Consider the following 20,253-nt stretch of genomic DNA (forward strand, 5'->3'; position numbering starts at 1 on the left):
AAATCACCCTCCAGATGACAAATAAATACATTTGGAGTGTTGCGTGTAATTCTGGAGAACCATTGCAGGAAGGATACAGAGGCTTTGGAGGTGGTGCTGTGGAAGTTTACCAGAACATTGCCTGGATTACAGGGTCTCAGCTCCAGGGAGAGGTTGGATAAACTTGGATTGATTTCTCTGGAACATCGGAGGTTGAAGAGTGACTTGAAGTGAATGAAATTATGGGAGGCATGGAACCTTTTTTGCTGAGTGGGAATGACCAACACTAGAGGGCACAGCTATAAGGTATGGGGGGGGGGGGGGGGGGGGGGGGGGGGGGGGGAGAGTTTAATGGAGAGGTGCAGGGTACATTTTATTACAGAGTAGTGGGGGCTGGAACACACTGTCGGGGTGGTGGAGGAAGCAGATGCGATAGTGGCGTTTAAGAGACTTTCTGATAGGCGCCTGGAAGTGCAGGGAATAAAGGGATATGGATCATGTACAGCCAGATGAGATCGGCACAAATCATGGGCCAAAGGACTTGTTACTGTGCTGTACTGATCTATGTTCTATAAATTCTTGCAGTCCCCGTCATTGTAAACCTATATCCTCTGGTTTTGTAAGTCTTTGTAATTGGGAGAAAAAAACTAACACCCTGTTAATGGCCCATGTGGTGTTGTAATTTGAGTGCAGGGATGAGGATGACTTGCTGTAGATGTACAGGGACCATGTCTCGACCTTTTGTGTGGTCTTGAACTGCTCATCTGAGCGTAGAGGTTCTTGCTGTGGACGGACCTTGCTGAAGGTCCACATGCTGACCCCTAGGGTGGCAGGTTTTAGTTTAGAGATACAGTGTGGAAATAGGCTCTTCGGCCCACTGAGATCATGCCGACCGCCGGTCACCATTGCACTAGTTCTATCCCAGACACCAGAGACAATTTACAGAAGCCAATTAACCTGCAAACCTGGAAGACCACTCAAATTGCCTAGTTTAGTTTATTGCCACGTGTACCGAGGTGCAGTGAAAAGCTTATGTCGCATGCTAACCAGTCAGTGGAAATACATAATTACAGATACAGGATAAACATTTAGTGCAAGTTAAAGTCCGATTAAAGATAGTCCGAGGAACAGTGAGGTACTGTGGATCGTAGCTCAGGACCGCTCTCTAGTTGTGGATAGGATGGTTCAGTTGTCTGATAACACCTGGGAAGAAACTGTCCCTGAATCTAGAGACGTGCATTTTTGCACTCTGCACCTCTTGTCTAATGGGAGAGGGGAGAAGAGAGTGTGAGCCAGGTGTGATTGGTGCCTGATTACTCTGGTGGCCTTGCTGAGGCAGCGTGAAGTGTAGATAAAGTAAATGAAAGAGAGGTTGGCTTGTGTGATGCCCTGGGCTGCGTCCACAATTCTCTGCAATTTCTTGCGGTCTTGGATGGAGCTGTTCCCAAACCGTGCTGTGAGGCATCCTGATAAAACGCCATTGTATCTGCCAGCATTTTGTTTCCCTGAATCTGAGAGGCGTGCGTTTTCACACCAGTACCTTTTGCCTGATGGGAGAGAGGAGAAGAGGGAGTGACCAGGGTGAGACTTCCTGGTGAAGGGCGATTAGTTAATTGCGTGAATAATTATGAATATAGTATCTCTTAAGTTGTTTGAGTTTCAGCTTCGAGTGCATCCAAGAATGTTTTTTGATAGGGGAGTTTAATTTATGGTGAGTTGCAAAGGCAGCTCTAGTGCTGGTCTACAATGGTACTGGTTTCACAAGGAGTGCTTGTTTATAAAGTGCAGCACCACTCGTTTGATCTGAGTGCATGATTCATACAGAGGGCGGGCACAGCAAGTTAATCACTGCCTTTCAGTTTCTTTAAAAAGCTTCTCTTATTTCATTACTCCTGAGGGTTGAGAGGTTGGTGTAGAATGGAGCCCAACACGGAAGCTCTTTAACTCTTTGATGACCAAACGGTGCAACATGGCAATATAGCAGCGCAGCGGTGGAGTTGCCTCCTTGCATCGCTAAAGACCCAGGCTCGATCCTGACTACGGGTGCTGTCTTTACGGAGTTTGCCCATTCTCCCTGTGCCGGTGGGGGTTTTTTTTTCCAGGTGCTTCGGTTTCCTCCCACACTCCAAAGACGTACAGGTTGTACAGGGTGATCGCTGGTCGGCACGGTCTCTGGGCCAAAGGGGCAGTTTCCACACTCTATCTCTAAAGTCAGTGAGATCCCTGGTGTTGTTACTGGCATTGGAATCCTGCACGTTGCCAGTCAACATTAGATGGTTAGGTTTATTATTGTGAATTGTGTACAGTGAAGAGATTTGTTTTTTAGTTTTGGAGATATAACGTGGAAACTGGCCCTTTGGACTAATGAGCCCGTGCCGACCAGCGATCTAGTTCCAATCTACACAAAAGGCTATAAACCCGCAAATCTTTGGAATTTTGGAAGAAACCAGAGTACCCGAAGGAAACCCACACAGTCGCAGGGAGAACGTGCAAACTCCGTACAGACAGCATCCGTAGTCCTGCTCGAATCCGAGTGTCTGGAGCTGTAAGCAAGCCGTCCAAACAGAACAGATATACCATACAATCAATTCAAACTCAAGTACAATAGATAGAACAAAGTGGTGGATACAGAGTGCAGAATATAGTTTTCAGCATTGTAATGCATCATTTTCAGAGACAAAGTCCAATGCCCACAATGGGGTAGAGGTGAATCGGACTGTGCCCTAGCTTAGGAAAAGACCATTCCAAAAAGCTAATAAAGGAGGGGAGGAAGCTGTTCCCGAGTCTGACAGATTGTACGTTCAAGCTTCTGTACCGCTGGCGGATGGGAATAGGTAGAAGAAGGAATGACCGGGATGGGACAAGTCTCTGATTATGTTGGCTGCTTTTTTGAGGCAGTGTGAATAGTGGCCAATGGTGGGGAGTCTGGTCTGTGTGATGGACTGGGCTATGAGGGAATGCTGGGGATAGTCAGCTGGGTCAGGCAGCATCTCGTAGTCGGAGTGACACAGAAACAGGCTGCTCATCCCACCATATCCATGCAGCCACCGTGTCCGCCTCCATCAATCACATTTAACTGCATTGGGGCTGTATCTCCCCACTGCCTATAGGGTGTATTTAGACAGGCTTTGAAGTAGGCAAGGCATAGAGACAAGGAGTCATATGGCACGGCAATGAGCCTTTTGGCCCACTTATTCTAAGGCGACCAAGATGCCCTGTCTAAGCTAGTTCCATATGCCCACATTTGACCCAGACCTCTCTAAACCTCTCCTATCCAATTGTATCTGATTTCACCACCACCCCTGCCAGTGACTGCCAGACACAAAGCACTTCCTGGCAAAGATCTTATAGCGAAGCAAGATGGGTTACTCTCACGCAAAAGTGTAGTACGCTCATGGGCGGATTCATGGGTGATTTTATGACTCATTTTAGCAACCAGCCCCCGCCATCTTGCTCAGCCATCTCGCTTCCGGCCAAAGATTGGATCCGCAGCGGGGAGAGGGAGTGTGGGGTCCGGGGCAGCGGGAGAGGGAGTGTGAGGTCTGGGGCAGCGGGGGGAGAGGGAGTGTGGGGTCCGGGGCAGCGGGAGAGGGAGTGTGTGGTCCGGGGCAGCGAGGAGAGGGAGTGTGGGGTCCGGGGCAGCGGGAGAGGGAGTGTGGGGCCTGGGGCAGCGGGAGAGGGAGTGTGGGGTCCAGGGCAGCGGGAGAGGGAGTGTGGGGGTCCGGGGCAGCGGGGAGAGGGAGTGTGGGGTCCGGGGCAGCGGGAGAGGGAGTGCGGGGCCCGGGGCAGCGGGGAGAGGGTGTGTGGGGTCCGGGACAGCGGAGAGAGGGAGTGCGGGGGGGGGGGGGCAGCGGGAGAGAGAGAGTGCGGGTCCCGGGGGATAAGGCCTAGTGTGTGTGAAGTTGCGGGGAGGTTCACAATGTTTCTTATTTACAATGTTTCTTATTTAATGTCCCTTGTCTAGTCTGAAATAAAGTTCATTATTGGATCAGAAGAAATATAATTGTGTGTGTTATATGATTATATACATTTATATAATTTTCATGTATGTGTGTTTATAAACATTTTATTCTTTAACAAGAATTAACAGAATTATGAACTAACAGAATTATGAATCTAACCCTATATCACACACAAAAGGTTCCCCCGCAATGTCAATTACCCTGCGAGTCGGGTCGGATCCGGTTAATACAAAATCAATTCAAACACTCCTTGTGAGCCATTTAAAAAGAAATGATTTAAAAAACATTAAAAAAGACAATTACCAGAGTTAAATTTTATTCTTGACAAGAAGTTTGAACTGACAGATTTATGAATCTAACCCACACAAACTGTTGCCCCGCAACATTGATTACACTGCGAGTCGGGTCGGGTCAGGTGGGCTCAGGTTACTAAAATAGGCAGGGAAAAATGCCCAGGATCCCCTCCATAGCGTACTACACGTCAGCCCATTGCATTTAGCAGGAGTAGCCTATCTTGCTCCGCTATAAGATCTTTGCTTCCTGGTGTAAAAGCTCCTCCGATCTAATTTAAATTTTAATGATAGTTTTGATCAGGCCAGATTTCTTAATCATGTATTGTGTTTCCGTTGACTGGATAGCATGCAACAAAAAACTTTTCACTGTACCTTTGTACATGTGACAATAAATTAAACTAACTTTTCCTTGGCACATAGGAGGATGAGGGGTGATCATGTGGAGGTGTACAAAATCATGAGAGGAATAGATCGGGTAGACGCACAGTGTCTCTTGCCCAGAGTAGGGAAATAGAGAACCAGTGGACATAGGTTTAAGGCAAGGGGGGAAAGATTTAATAGGAACCTGAAGAGTAACTTTTTTGCACAAAGAGAGGTGGATGTAAGGAACGAGGGGAGGGAGGGAATGAGCTGGAGCTGAGAAATCGGGTCTGGTAACAAATTACCTCAGGCAGGCTGGTCATTTGTTGGCTGGGGACGGTGTGATCTCAAAAGGGATACCATGTGGTGAATTATGGAACTGGTTAAATTATTAAGGAGAAGGTAGAGGGAAGGGCAGTGTTAGATAAATTACTTAGTTCTCTAATTTTAGTTAAGTTACTTAATTCTCCAATGCTTTTTCTCCAGCCATACTCTGACCCCGGTGAGTTACTCCAGCACTTTGTGTCTATTTAAAGAAGATGTGACTAAGTGGTGGGTGCCAGGGGTGGTGGTGGAGTCAGATACGACAATGTCGTTTAAGAGGCATCTAAAGGATGGACGCATTGATATGCAGCAAATAGAAGGATATGGATCATGTTCAGACAGAGGAGAATAATTTATCTTGACATCGTGTTTGGCACAGATATTGTGGGCTGAAGGGCCAGTTCCTGTGTTGGGCTGTTCAATGGAGATTGAATTAGCTTAGATGGGGCATCTTGGTCGAGTTGGGCCAAAGGGCCTGCTCCTGTGCTGCATATTTCTCTGTTCTATGAGAGTTTGTGGAGTGAATACTGTTGGAGGTTACATAGAAACATAGAAAATAGGTGCAGGAGTAGGGCCATTTGGCCCTTCGAGCCTGCACCGCCATTCAATATGATCATGGCTGATCATCCAACTCGGTATCCCATCCCTGCCTTCTCTCCATACTCCCTGATCCCTTTAGCCACAAGGGCCACATCTAACTCCCTCTAAAATATAGCCAATGAACTGGCCTCAACTACCTTCTGTGGCAGAGAATTCCACAGATTCACCACTCTCTGTAAAAAATGATTTTCTCATCTCGGTCCTAAAAGACTTCCCTCTTATCCTTAAACTGTGACCCCTAGTTCTGGACTTCCCCAACATCGGGAATAATCTTCCTGCATCTAGCCTGTCCAACCCCTTAAGAATTTTGTAAGTTTCTATAAGATCCCCCCTCAATCTTCTAAATTCTTGCGTGTACAAGCCGAGTCTATCCAGGTTGTTTTCTTTTGCTTGCAGTTTGGTTTACTACACTTGCTTATCTAAAGGCTCACAATCAAAAGAAAAGCACTCAGCAGAATCTGTGGAAGGAGAAGCAGCAGAGTTAATGTTTCAAGGCAACAAACTTTCATCGGGGACAGAGAAAACAGGTTAATATGTGAGAGGATGAGAGATGGGATCAGTTTAGTGACCACAAACATTAACTCTGCAGGTGCTACCTGACCCGTTGAACATTTTCTGTTTTTATTTTAGATTTCCACCATGTGCAGATTTGATTATCATTTGCGGCAGTGGCGCAGCGGGTAGAGCTGCTGCCTCACAGCGACAGAGACTAGGGTTCGATCCTGACCTGTCTGCGTGTGTTATTTGCATGTTCTCCCTGTGACCGTGTGGGTTTTATACTGGGTGCTCCGGTTTCCTCCAATATCTCAAAGGCGAGTGGGTTTATAGGTTAATTGTCCTTTGTTTAAATAAAAAAAGCCCTTGGTGTGTATAGTTCATACGTTCTAGGCGAGGTATTAGGCCATTCTTCCCATCATGTCTATTCCACCATTCACTCATGGCTGATCTATTTCTCCCTCTCCACTGCATTCTCCTGCCATCTCCCCACAACCCCTGACACCCTTATGGGCCTGTCCCACTTAGGCAACTTTTTAGGTGACTTCAGGAGACTCTGCAGTCGCCACATGCAGTCCCGGGCAGTCACCTTCGTGGTCGTGAGGAATTCTGGCATTCTGGGAACTAATCGCGGCCTCATTATGGTTGCCCCAAATCTTTCAACATGTTGACAAATTAGCAGTGACCAGAATGAAGCCGCCATGGAGATTAGCGAGAATTCTCGTGCCGTAGGTGGGTCGCCAGGAGGTCGAAGGATCTCGTAGGTTGTAGCCGGTGTTGACCGGTGAATTTCATTGGCTCATTGGGGGGGAAAAAAGTAAGCAGTAGTTTTCAGAACCAAGGATAACCTGACCGGTAATGTTATGTCTGCCGAGCTTCACAGCCGTGTATCTCTGGCTTCTTAAATGTTGTCTCCACTCCTTCTCCCCCCCTTCACCCCCCTCTTTTAAAGGACTTACGTGACCCTTCCCGTACACTGTGCTTTCACCGTCTTAATTACAGCGCCAACCTTCCTGTTCATCGCGGTGTGTGTCTGTATCACATTGGCTTTGCACCGTGTGAATTTCACTCTGACAGCGCTCCCCCCGCTTGCCCTGTCCCCCACCTGTATAACAGGCTGGTGAAGGAAGCGATGTGTGTGTGTTCCACTCTGACAGTCGCCGTTCCAGTCGCTGGTTTTTCAGGGATCTGGGTCAAACGTGGGCAGGTGAGATTAGTGTAGATAGGGGAACTTTGCCTACTCGGGATAATCGCCTGAGTGGGACAGGCCCGTTATTAATCAAGAACCTGTCAATCTGCGCCTTAAAAATATAAATTGACCTGGCCTCAACAGCCGTGGATGAGAAAGTGGGATAACAAGGAACTAGTGTGAAGGGGTGATTGATAGTCGGCGTGGACTCAGTGGGCTGAAGGGCTTTGTTCCAGGCTGTATCTTTCAATCGATCTTTTTGCTGTATCTAGGCTTCACCGTTTTGTGAGCTTCTGATTTAAATAGAGCTATCGTGGGCCCTTGTACAATAGGAGCGAACCTGTATGTGCTTCCTGCTCTGATATATAAACAGACGACGTTAGGTAGGAATTAACATTGAAGCACCTGTTTGCATACTGTTGTGGGTTATTGGCGCAGCTGGTAACTGACAAGGGTGCGGCTGTTTAGTTCAGTTATATTTACGCTTGGGTTTTGGTTTAATATTGGCACATGCACCGAGGTACAGTGAAATGTTTTGCATTGCCACAAAGGGGTCCAGCCTAGAGAGAGCAAATTGATGTATTGAAAAGATGCAGCCCAGAAACAGGCTCTTCGGGTCCAGGCTGACCATCGATCATCCGTTCACAGCAGTTCTATGTTATCCCACTCTCTCATCTGCTCCCTACACATTAGTGACAGTTTACAGAGACCAATTAACCTACAAAAACCCGCTTGAACGGCCGAACGGCCTACACCTGCACCTGTTTTCTATGTTTCTATGTCTTTGGGATGTGGGAGGAAACCGGAGGACCCGGAGGAAACCCACGTGGTCACGTAGAATGTACAACCTCCAGACGCACTGCACCCGAGGTCAGGATCGAGCCCAGGCTATTTAGAGGCCAATTAACCTACCGACTAGATATACCATGCATAAACACAATCAGTTCAAACTCGAGTACAATAGGTCATGTACAATAGGTAGAGCAAACAGGGAAGATACAGAGGTCAGAATATAGTTCTCAGCAATGTAGTGCATCAGTTCCATAGACAAAGTCCAATATCTGCAGTGGGTTAGAGGTGAATCTGAGTCACAGCATGGGCCGCTGGCTAACGTTGGAGCACTGTTAGGCTGTGTGGGCCATTTGTAGGCTAGTATGAACATGTTTGGCCCAAGGACCTGCTCCACGCTGCATGACTCTATGACTATTGGCAGGCGGGGAGGATGCATGAAAGGACTGGTCATATGACCGCCCCTGCATCCTGGTGATTAGCCCTCGCACACTAATGACCAGCCCGGCCCGAAATGTCACCTATCCATGTTGCCCAGCGATGCTGCCTGACCCGCTGGGTTACTCCAGCATTGTCTTTGTTGTCCCCTGTTTTCTCCTTCCCCCCCCCCCCAAATCTTTTTCTACCACCTGCTCAGAACAGGAGAGTACAAGTCACCAATTTTGCCAAAGCCAATTAACTTCCAAACCTGCACTTCTTTGGAGTGTGGGAGGAAACCGGAGCACCCGGAGAAAACCCATGTGGTCACAGGGAGAACATACAAACTCAGTACAGACAGCACCTGTAGTCAGGATCAAACCTGAGTCTCTGGTGTTGTAAGGCAGCAAAGCTACTGATACCCCCCCACCCATCCTGCGTCGTGGGATCATTTACTTTAGCGATTTCCGTGTTCTCTTCGGGAATCAATTACAGCACGGAAACGGGCCATCTCGGCCCTACAAGTCCTGGAATTTCTCAATATAACAAGGGGCTGAGTTGTTGATCAGCATTCCTAGCATACTGGCGAAAAGAAGGTCATATTTGACATGTCCCCAGAACCTGTTTAAATACCTGCACTTTGCACATTTAAAGGTTCCTCGAAATGGGTGACTGTATGCAATCCAACCCCTTTGTACCTCATAGAAAGACTGATGTGGAGGAATGAAAAGGTTAAGTTTTCCAGCATAATTTTGGGTCTAGTTCAGAGCTGAGAGAGTTTGCGTAAGTGTGGTGTGTGTGATCCATTGATGCATACGTGAAGAGACAGTAGTAGCTGCCAGAACACTCTAGAAAGTTCCCTAGCTTCAGGCAGCGCAGAGCTGTCCAATCCAGTGAGCAGCACATTTTCTCACTCACTGCCTGGGTGACTGGCACTCCCTGCCTGCGAGGCTGAATGTGGAGAGGCCGTCTGTGTTTAACGTTGGGCCGCAGCGAGGGGAGGTTCCTGTCTGATAAAGGAGTTGCAACAATAACTCGGCCACCCACCAAAGCCCCAGAACTGGACCTGGAAGGAAAATCCACCCTCATTCTGCTGCCTTTACACCCGACGTGTCTGTCTACACACTCCGCTCTCGAATTGTTGAGGGAATGGAATGGTTTGATTGATTGAACGTGCAAGATTCAGGAAGAATCTCTGACTGAGGTTGAACTTGTAATCTGAAGCCTGAAGAAAGACCCTGACACGAAACCACTGGTTTCAAAACCATCCCACTTTCATGACGTTCCTTTTCCTTCAAACAACCTACTCCAATCAACTTGAGTGAGTTCCTGTCTCATACCCTCTGGGTCAGTGCCCAGATCACCTGTGGTCTCCTGGGTGACTCAAACTTCACCCCGTGACCGTGTGAGTTTCCTCCAGTGGCTCATTGACTACGGAAAGATTGTAAATTGTCCTTGGTGTGTTGGATAGTGCTAGTATACAGGGAGGTCGGCACGGATTCGGTGGGCCGAAGGGTCTGTTTCCACGCTGCATCTCCAGTCTAATTTGATGTTGTAAATTTGGCTGTTGTAAGTTCTAGCTCCCATTCAGTCAAAGCTCCTCTATCACAGTTCGGAATAGGTGCCACAGGTGCCCAAGTGACTAATATGTATGGAGAAAGGTTGAAGTCTCTTTAAATGCAGTAAACCAGTTTTTCATCATGCACTACCTTGTATCTCAACACCATCCCATCTCTTGACTCGCCCTGAGACAAGATTACTTCCATTTATGTTTAATGGTTCGATGATGCTTTATTGCCACATGCGCAAAACCCAGTGAAATTATTTTTCGAGCTGCCAGATTATACGCCATATCCATAGTCCAGTCCTCGCTCTAGGTCTGATGGAGTGGCCCTTGATCCAGGTGAACCCCAGGCTACTGTAGGGCCTCCAGCTGTTACCTTAGTCTGGATTGTTCAGCGAACCAATGTCCCTCTCCACACCTTTGGTAGCTTACAAACTCACGGTACGAACATTCAATTCTCTAATTTTAGGTAACTAACCAACAACTCTTTTTGACTTTAGACTTTAGGGATACAGCATGGAAACAGGCCCTTCAGCCCACCGAGTCTACGCCGACTAGCCATCACCCCGTACACCAGCACTGTCCTACACACAATGGACAGATTACAATTTTACAGAAGCTCATTAACCTACAAACCTGTACGTCTGTGGAGTATGGGAGGAAACCGAAGGCACTCATAGGCAGGATTCAACCCGCATCTCTGGCGCTGTAAGGCAGCAGTTCTACCGACGTGCCACTCTTTTTTTCTCTCTCTTTTCCGTGTGCCCCACCTGGATGCACACCCATTTCTCCCACAGTCCTGCCCCACACCCCATTTCCACTTTTACCTATATTCCTTCTTCAAACAGTAAGCATCAGTGTTGTGCAGTGGTCAGAGATTGGGAAATGTTGGTCACAATGGGATCTGGATGTCCTTGTACATCACACACTGAAATAAACATGTACTACAGCGAGCAGTAATGAAGGCAAATGGTGTTGTTGGCTTTCATTGTATGAGGTTTTGAGTACAGGAGCAAAGATGCCTTACCTCAATGATATGCGGCTTTGATGAGAACACATCTGGTGTACTGTGTAAACACAAACAAGTGCAGATGTTGGAATCTTGAGCAAAACACAAGTGCCGGAAGAATTCAGTAGGTCAGGCAGCACCTGTGGACAGGTGACGTTTCATGTCAGGACCCTTCTTCAACTGGGAAATAATAGTCAGAACCCAAAACTCACTTTTCTTTTGCTCTAGATTCCAACATTTGCAGTATCTTGTGTCGCCATCAAATATAATCACATTCTGATCTTTTTGAGAAGATGTTTGTCAATCATTGGCATATAAAAGTATCTAATAAACATTCCGTGAATTCACCATCCAGTTTACTACCGATTACCGTGTAAGCCAGGGTGTTGTCCTGATCTCTCAACCTACCTCATTGTGGACCTTGCACTTTCTTTTATGCACGCCATAACGCTGTAACACTATATTCTGCACTCTGGTATGTTTCTACATGGATGGATGGATGGTAGTGCAGCAGGTCGAGCAGCTGCCTCATGCTCTGGTCACCTGGGTTCGATCCTAACCTCGGGTGCTGTTTGTGTGGAGTTTGCATGTTCTCCCTGTGACCGCGAAGGGTTCCTACAGATACTCCAGTTTCCTGATAGGTTGATCGGTTAATTAGACCACATGAGCAGGTCCTTCGGCCCACAATGTCTGTGTTGAACATGATGCCAAAATAAACTAATCTCATCTTCCTGCACATAATCCGTATCCCTCCATCCCCTGCATATCCATATGCCTATCTAAAAGCCTCTTCAACACCGCTATTGAATCTATCTGCACCACCACCTGCGGCAATGTGTTCCTGGCACCCATCTTCCCACACTATCTTCAGTGTGAAAAGTAAAACTTGCCCCGCACATCCCCTTTAAGCTTGGCCGCTCTCATCCTATAGCTATGCTCTCTAGCATTTGACATTTTCACCCTGGTGGAAAAAGGTTCTGACTGTCTACCCTATCAATGCTTCTCATAATGTTATATAGTTCAACCATGTCTCCCCTTAACCTCTGGTGTTTCAGAGAAAATTGGCCAATGGTGCCTAGTGTGTAGATGAGTGGTAGAATGTAGTTGATCAGAAAGCGAGTGGAATACAGTGGGTTGGAATAGTTGTATCGCCAACAACTGTTTGGAACACAACACAACACTAACATCAGCAACTGTGGACTTCTATCGAATGTATCTTTGGTCGCACTACGGCCAGCAGCTTTTTTACACTAATGTTGCGGTTATTAATTAATGGAATATATTACAATTATATTTAACGTGTGTATTGCATTAATGGGCCTGTTAAGCTGCTGCAAGCAAGAATTTTGTTGTTTCAATGTTGGTGCATATGCCAATTAATCTTGCTCGCTCTCGCGAGAAGGAATCTAGAGAGGGGGTCCAGGACCAGAGAGCATAGCCTCGGAATACAAGGGCGTATCTTTAGAAAGGAGAGGAGGAGGAATTTATTTCGGCAGAGAGTGGTGATTCTGTGGAATTCATCACCACAGACTGCTGCGGAGACCAAGTCAGTGGGCTTTTTTAAGTTGGAGATTGACAGATTTTTGATTAGTACGGTGTCAAGGGTTATAGGGAGAAGGCAGGAGAATGGGGTTGAGAGGGGAAGATAGATCAGTCATGATTTACTTGAATGGTGGAGTAGAATTGATGGGCCGAATGGCCTAATTCCAATCCTATGACTTATGAACTCTCGCTCTCGAAAATACTTGACCTTGGCACAGTGTCTGGCTGTGTGATTTAGCAGTGATTACGTTAGTTAGCTTTTGGTCACTTTCCGCTTGGCTCAGCACTGTACCCTGTCAACCCTGTTAATTATTCACCCTGGAACCGTGCACTGAGGCCTCTGTGTGAATTGGTTTATTGGTTGCAAATTTTTGGTTCTCTGCCTCTAACTGAACTACAGAGATAGGAATCAGCTCCAGATAAACAATTCCCTTCACTGTTTTACACAGAACTTTAATTTAAAACCAGCTGCAGCGTGTGTCAACTTTTCTTTCTGGACTCGAAATGAAATATCTGCAGCAACATCTGCATTGACTAGTCTGCTGACTGTGTTTGATGAAATCACTGTAAGATTCCCTTTGAACAGGCCCTTCAGCCCACCGAGTCCATGCAACCATCAATCATCCCATACATTAACCTACGCACGCTCGGGACAATTTTATAACTTGCCAAAGTCAACTAATTAATGCTCGCAGCAACGGCTGCGGAGGGTTGAGGTCCCGACAAATGGAGGAGGACTGGCCAAATTGTGTGCCTTCCACCACAGTGATGAATGCTGTGGTGGATGTTTATGTTAAATTTTTATTGTGTTTTTGTGTGTGTCCTTTATCATTGTACCGCTGCTGACACATTCATTTCACTTGCACTTTATGTGCAATGTGACAAATAAACCATATTATATTGTATTGTAATCCACATGCCTTTGGAGTGTGGGAGGAAACCGGAGCACCCAAACAAAGCTCCCGTGGTGACAGGGGGAGACACACAAACTACATCCAGACAGCACCCGTAGTCAGGATCGAACACGGGTCCCTGGCGCTGTAAGGCAGCAACTCTACCGCTGTGTCACCATGCTGCCCCAGAGGCTGAGGGGAGACCTGACAGAGACATAGAAAATAGATGCAGGAGTAGGCCATTCGGCCCTTCAAGCCTGCACCACCATTCAATATGATCATGGCGGTGCATAACATTATATATTCATTATATAACAAGTATATAACATTATGAGAGGCATAAATAGGGTAAACAGTTAGAACCTTTTTTTCCCCACGATGGAAATGGCAAAGACCAGACGACATAGTTTTAAGGTGTGAGGGCCAAAGTTTAAAGGAGATGTGATGGACATTTTTTTACAAGGAGAGTGGTGGGTGAACAGTGCTGCCAGAGCTGGTGGTGGAGGAAGATATGATGGCGGCGTTTAAGAGGCTTTTAAAAAGGCATATGATACATAAGGAATGCAGGGATGTTGATCATGTGCATGCAGAGGAGTTTAGATGGACTTTGAGGGCTTGAGGGCCTGTTCCTGTGCTGTACTGTTCTATGTTCTGTGATCATTCCTGTTTCACTGGAGGGCAGTCAACAGGGCAAGTGGGAATTGTAGAAGAGTTACTTTGGGCAGATGAGTTGGCTGAAATCTGGTTCGGTGCTGCATTTTATGTTTGCAGCATAAAACTCACGGGCTGTTGTCCCCAGATCAGTGAGGTAGGAAGCTGATACCGTGGTGAGCTGGTTACACCCAGAGCACACCGGAGAACGGGTTTTGCCAGAAATTCCTCAGCAGTTAACACAGACACAGATTTAGTTTCATTTGCCGTTACTCCATCCAAGATACCAGCATCACATAGGGCGGGAACAGTGGCGCAGCGGTAGAGTTACTGCCTCACAGCGCCAGAACCCAGGTTCCATCCTGACCTCGGGTGCTGTCTGTACGGAGTTTGCAGGTTCTCCCTGGGTTTTCTCCGGGTGTTCCGGTTTTTCCTCCCACGCTCCAAAGATATATGGTTTTGTAGGTTAATTCTCTTTCGTGTGTAGGAGAGAACTAGTGTGGAGGTGATCGTTGGTGGGTGTGGGCGAAGGGCCTGTTTCCATACTGTATCTCCAAACTAAACTAAAACTAAACAAACTAAACTAAAATACAGCACAAGGGCGGGCCCTTCAGCCCACAATGTTTGTGCTGAACACGATGTTCCAGGTTAAACCAATCTCTGCCTGCACGTGATCCATACTCTATTCTCTGCACGTCCATGTGCCTATCTAAACGCCACTTAAACTCCACTGTTGTATCTGCCTTAACCACCTCGCCTGGCAGCGGGTTCCAGGAACTCGTCTGTGTGTGTGTAAGAAAAAAAAACATTGTTCAACTTTACACCTCTCACCTTAAAGCTATGCCCTCTAGTCTTTGACATTTCCATCTTGGAGGAACAAAAGGTTCTAACAGTCTACCTTATCTATGCCTCTCATAATTTTATATGCTTCTATGAGATTTTAGTTTAATTTAGTTTAGAGATACAGTGCTGATGCAGGCCCACCGAGTCCGCACCGACCAGCGATCCCCGCACATTAACTCTATCCTACACACACTAGGGATAATTTACACTTAAGGGCCTGTCCCACTGTACGAGGTAATTTAAGAGTTCTCCCGAGTTTCTCCTGATTCAAACTCGGAGAATTACGGTAATAGCCGTTCGTAGGCACTCGGGGGCTCTCGTGGACATTTTTCACAGTGCTGAAAAAACTTCACGGGTTACCGCGTTTCCCGAGTACCTGCCGTTAGCGTTACGAGACATCCACGAGCTCCGATGTGGCCGCTACGTACATTCTACGTACTTACCACGAGTTTGATTTTTTTTAAACTCGGGAGAGCTCTTGAATTACCTCGTACAGTGGGACATGCCCTTTATACCAAGCCAATTAACTTACAAAAGACGCAAAATGGTGGAGTAACTTAGCGGGGTCAAACAGTTTCTCTAGAGAATGTGGATAGGTGACGATTCGGGTCCGAAGAAAGATCCTGACCCGAAATGTCACCTATACATGCTTTCCACAGATGTTGCCTGGCTCGCTGAATTACTCCAGTAGTTTATGTCTCTCCATGGTCTTAATACCCACTAATTCAGGCAGCATTCTAGTAAATCCCTTCTGCACTGAAGACTCCACATCCTTCCTGGGCAGAACTGCATACAATACTCTGACTGTCTACCCAGTCTATGCCCCTCAGCTTTCTCGGTATCTGAACGGACTGTTTCTCCCCTTTAACATGCTGAGTCACAGTTCGATCCTGACAGTCACGAGCTGCACCTCGCAGCGTTTACCAATCCCTGTCCGTTCATCCCTAATCGTCGTCAGTAATCCGCAACCAGCAGATTTCAACGACACTTATCACCACAACAACCCTGACTTCACCCTGTCGAGAATATTCCCTTTAACCTATCCATCCCCTCCCGCTACAATGGGTGGAACGGTAGTGCAACTGGTAGAGCTGCTGCCTCACAGCCCCAGAAACCTGGGTTTGAAACTAACCTCGGGTGCTCTCTGTGCGTGGAGTTTGTACATTCTCCCTGTGACCGCATGGGTTTCCTCTGGGTTCTGTCCCCATCCCAAAAATGTGCAGATTTTTTCAGCGTTTGAATGGAGTGGGTGGGATAACATTGAATGAGTGTGAACGGGTGATCGATGGTCGGCGGGGACTCTGCCTGTTTCCATGCTGCATCTCAAAACACTCTTTCCCAGTTCTGACAAAAAAAAGTTTGACCTGAAACATTGACCGATTCTCTCTCCACGGAAGCTGGGTGACCTGCTGAGTATTTCTAGTATTCTGTTCTGGGGGATTGTGCTTGCGTATGACCATAGTCTTGCTGATCTGTATGTCAAAAAAAAAAGTATTTTGCTGTATCTTGGTACACGTGATAATAAAGAAACCATTGGACCATTTTCAAGGACCAGTGTAATCAAGGACCAGTCTCACCCTCTTCTTCCCCCATCTAATCATGCATTATCTTTCAGCAGACTGGATAGTAAGCAACAAAAGCTTTTCCTTGTACCTCTGTTCTTATGACAATAATAAACAAAAATAAAATAACTTTTGACAGGTTCTTGATTTGTACGGGTGTCAACGGTTATGGGGAGAAGGCAGGCCAATGGGGTTGAGAGGGAAAGATGCATCAGCCATGATTGACTGGTGGAATAGACTTGATGGGCCGAATGTCCTAATTCTGGTCCTATGACTTACAAACTTTTCTCTTCCTCTTTTCCAGATTAATGTTCGTGTTACCACCATGGATGCTGAGCTGGAGTTTGCCATTCAGCCCAACACCACGGGCAAGCAGCTCTTCGACCAGGTGGGTCTGCTCTCTGTGGTTCTCTGTACCACCAACCCGCTGATAGAAATGCCATGTACTTTTGCCATGATGCCTTCTGTTAGACGGTTCCAGGGCTAGGATGGAGGCAGCACCTTATAGACTTTAGACTTCAGAGATACAGCGTTGAACAGGCCCTCCTGCCCATAATGCCTGTGCCAAACATGATGCCAAGACCGGCACTTATCTGCCTGAACATAATCCATACCCCTCCATTACCGGCATATCCTTGTGCCTTCCCAAAAGTCAATATTGTATCTGTCTCTACCACTGCCTGTGCTAGCACTTTCAAGGCATTCAACACCCTCTGTGTAAAATAACTTGCCCCGCTCATCTCCTTTAGACTTTGCCCCACTCACCTTAAAGCTATGCCTTCTAGTATTTGATGTTTCCATCCTGGGTAAAAGATTCTGACTGTCTAACCTATCTCTGCCCCTCATGATTTTATATACTTCCATCAAGTCTTCCCTCAAAACCTCCAGCATGCCAGAGAAAACTATCCAAGTCTGGCCAACCTGTCTTAGCTAATACCCTTTAATCCGGGCAGCATCCTGGTAAACCTCCTCTGCACCGTCTCAAGTCTGCACATCTTTCCTGTAATGGGACAACCAGAACTGCACACAATACTCCAAATGCGGCCTAACTAAAGTCCTATAGCGGTGCAACGTGTCTTTCTGACCCTTGTATTCAATTTACAAAACTGGTATGCTGCTTGAAGTAAGAATTTATTTGTCCAATTTTTGGTTCATTTGAAAATTAAATGAAACTCTTCTGCTACTAGTTTCTGGCACAACCACTGGCATTTGATGTTGCTTCGTGAAACGCTGCATGTTCTAATTTATCCTACGTGTTGTTGTCTAAGAGACGATCGTTATCCTGAATTATTTCCAAATGCTTGGCTTATTTTCTCTGTTTAATTGAAAAATTAATTGGACCTGATATTTATGAAAGGCATCACAGTGTTTTGCTTCTGTTCAGTTTTTTTTTTTGTTTAGTTTATCATTGTCACGTGTGCCAAGGTACAGCAAAAAGCTGTTATGTTGTGTGCTATCCAGTCAGTGGAAAGACTATACATGATTGCAATCAAGTTGACCACAGTGTACTGATGCAGGATAAAGGAAATAACATTCAGACCTGATCTGTACAGGAAATCTGTGCACAGCTTCGCAAAGGCATCAGGGACATTGCGGGACATTACCAGTCCCAGCTGCAGCCCTAAACATGCCAAAAAAAGACACACAGTGTTGGAGTACCACAGCTGGTCAGGCAGCATTGCTGGAGAAAAAGGACAGGTGATGTTTCAGGTTGGAACCCATCTTCACACGCTTTCAGAGTTTGAAGAAGGGCCCTGACCTGAAACGTCATCTATTCATGTTCTCCAGAGATGCTGCCTGACCCGCTGAGTTGTTCCAGCACTTTGTCTCTATCTTTAGCATAAACCAGCATCTGCAGTTCCTTTTTTTCACATAGAGAGGTGACATTTTGGGTTGGAACCTTTCTTCAGACTGATTGTGGTCAGTGGGGTTGGGGAAGGGGAGGGGGTAGAAAGAAAGCAGGAAAGAGTAGGGGGCAGGACAAAGTGCGATGAGTGATAGGTGGATAGAGGCGAGCGTGGGGCTTGGGGTAGGCAGATGGTTGGACAAAGGCCAGAGATGAACAGACTGCTTTGTGGTCTCCCAGAATAATTCTGTTCATTCCCCAAATGGTTTAAAAATGGAGAGATGTTCTATCCGTTTCTTCCACAGGTGGTGAAGACTGTGGGACTGCGAGAGGTCTGGTATTTTGGGCTCCAGTACGTCGACAGCAAGGGATATCCAAACTGGCTGAAGCTGGATAAAAAGGTGTGTGTACTCGCACTCGAGTTGACAAATCGCTCCAAGTAACCCTGTGTTTTCCTCCGACACTTCAGAATGTTATCAACAAAAGTTGGCAATGGAAGTATTATTATCTGCAAAAAAAAAAAGACACAAAGTGCTGGAGTAACTCAGTGGGGTTAGCAGCATCTCTGGAGAACATGGATAGATGATGTTTTGGGTCGAGGCTGTTCTTTGGACTGACCCATTGAGTTACTCCAGAACTTTGTGATTTTTTTTGTAAACCAACATCTGTAGTTCCTTGTTTCTATGACAATCTGCAATTCAGCTTAAAATTAAGGAATTGCAGATTGACGAAGCGACATACAGCACGGAAATAGGGGCTTCAGCTCAACATTGCCCAGGCCGACCAAGATGTCCCATCTGCACTAGTCCCACCTGACCGCATTTGTCCCATATCCCTCTAAACCTTTCCTATCCATGTACCTGTCCAAAAGCCAATTAACCTATAAAGCTGTACATCATTGGAGTGTGGGAGGAAATCGGAGCACCTGTAGAAAGCCCAGCGGGTCACAGGGAAAACGTACAAACTCTGTACAGACAGCACCCGTTGTCATGATTGAACCCAGGTCTCTGGCACTTCAAGGCAGCAACTCTACTACTGTGCCACCCTTTTGAGAGAACACATTAGTTTCACAAACTGCCAAGGCACCTACTTAAGTAGTTAAACACACTGCACCTTTAACAAACACTGACTTTTATTTATAGTTCCATGCTTTAATCACCAGTTGCCTGGGTGAAGGCCCCACTTCCGACTGCCCTGGAGTTTCTGTATCGATTCCTCTGCCTTTAAACTAAACAAGGGTGTTAGTCTGCAGGATGCTCTGACCAAGGGCTGAACATACATCGTAAAACAAACTCCACCTATAAAGCTGCAACATGATATCCTGACTCTTGTACTCGATGCTGAGGTTTGCCCCCTTGTTGAACATGTGTTTGAAGGGCTGCTGTTTAGTTGTGGACTGACCAGAGGTGTTTTTCTGCCAGGTCTCCCAGCAGGACTTGAAGAAGGAAAACCCGGTCCAGTTCAAGTTCCGTGCCAAGTTCTTCCCCGAGGACGTGTCGGAGGAGCTGATCCAGGAGATCACCCAGAAGCTCTTCTTCCTCCAGGTCAAGGAGAACATCCTGTCTGACGAGATCTACTGTCCCCCAGAAACTGCCGTGCTCCTGGCCTCCTACGCCGTGCAGGCTAAGTTTGGTGACTTCAGCAATGACGCGCACAAGGCTGGCTACCTCACCTCCGATCGTTTGCTCCCGCAGCGGTAGGTGGGAAGGCCCTAGGATCTTAAAGTCAAGTCTTGACACAGGCCCGTCAGCCCAATTTGAATAAGGAATTCAATGACAATAAAGGAATTCAATTTGCCCAATTTGCCCACATGTCCCACCTGCTTGCCTTTATACCCCCCCTAAACCTATCCTATCCGTGTACCTGTCCAAATGTTTCTTAAACGTTATGATAGTACCTGCCTCAACTATCTCCTGGCAGCTCATTCCACACACC

At 46.7% G+C, this 20,253-nt stretch overlaps 1 protein-coding gene across 2 annotated transcripts in view; it reads left to right on the forward strand.

Moving 5' to 3' along the window:
• LOC129699581 (ezrin-like) overlaps nt 1-20,253 on the forward strand; it is a 51,095-nt gene that overhangs the window by 12,361 nt on the left and 18,481 nt on the right. The window contains exons 2-4 of one of the 2 annotated variants that reach the window (XM_055639514.1): nt 16,777-16,860; nt 18,624-18,719; nt 19,740-20,014. In XM_055639514.1, coding sequence (XP_055495489.1) covers nt 16,777-16,860; nt 18,624-18,719; nt 19,740-20,014 — 455 coding nt within the window. Of the gene's footprint in view, nt 1-16,776; nt 16,861-18,623; nt 18,720-19,739; nt 20,015-20,253 lie in introns of those variants that run through there. The other variant, XM_055639515.1, reaches the window with a different exon arrangement.

Source organism: Leucoraja erinacea, chromosome 8, assembly GCF_028641065.1.
Source record: "Leucoraja erinacea ecotype New England chromosome 8, Leri_hhj_1, whole genome shotgun sequence".
Classification (NCBI taxonomy): Eukaryota; Metazoa; Chordata; class Chondrichthyes; order Rajiformes; family Rajidae; genus Leucoraja; species Leucoraja erinaceus.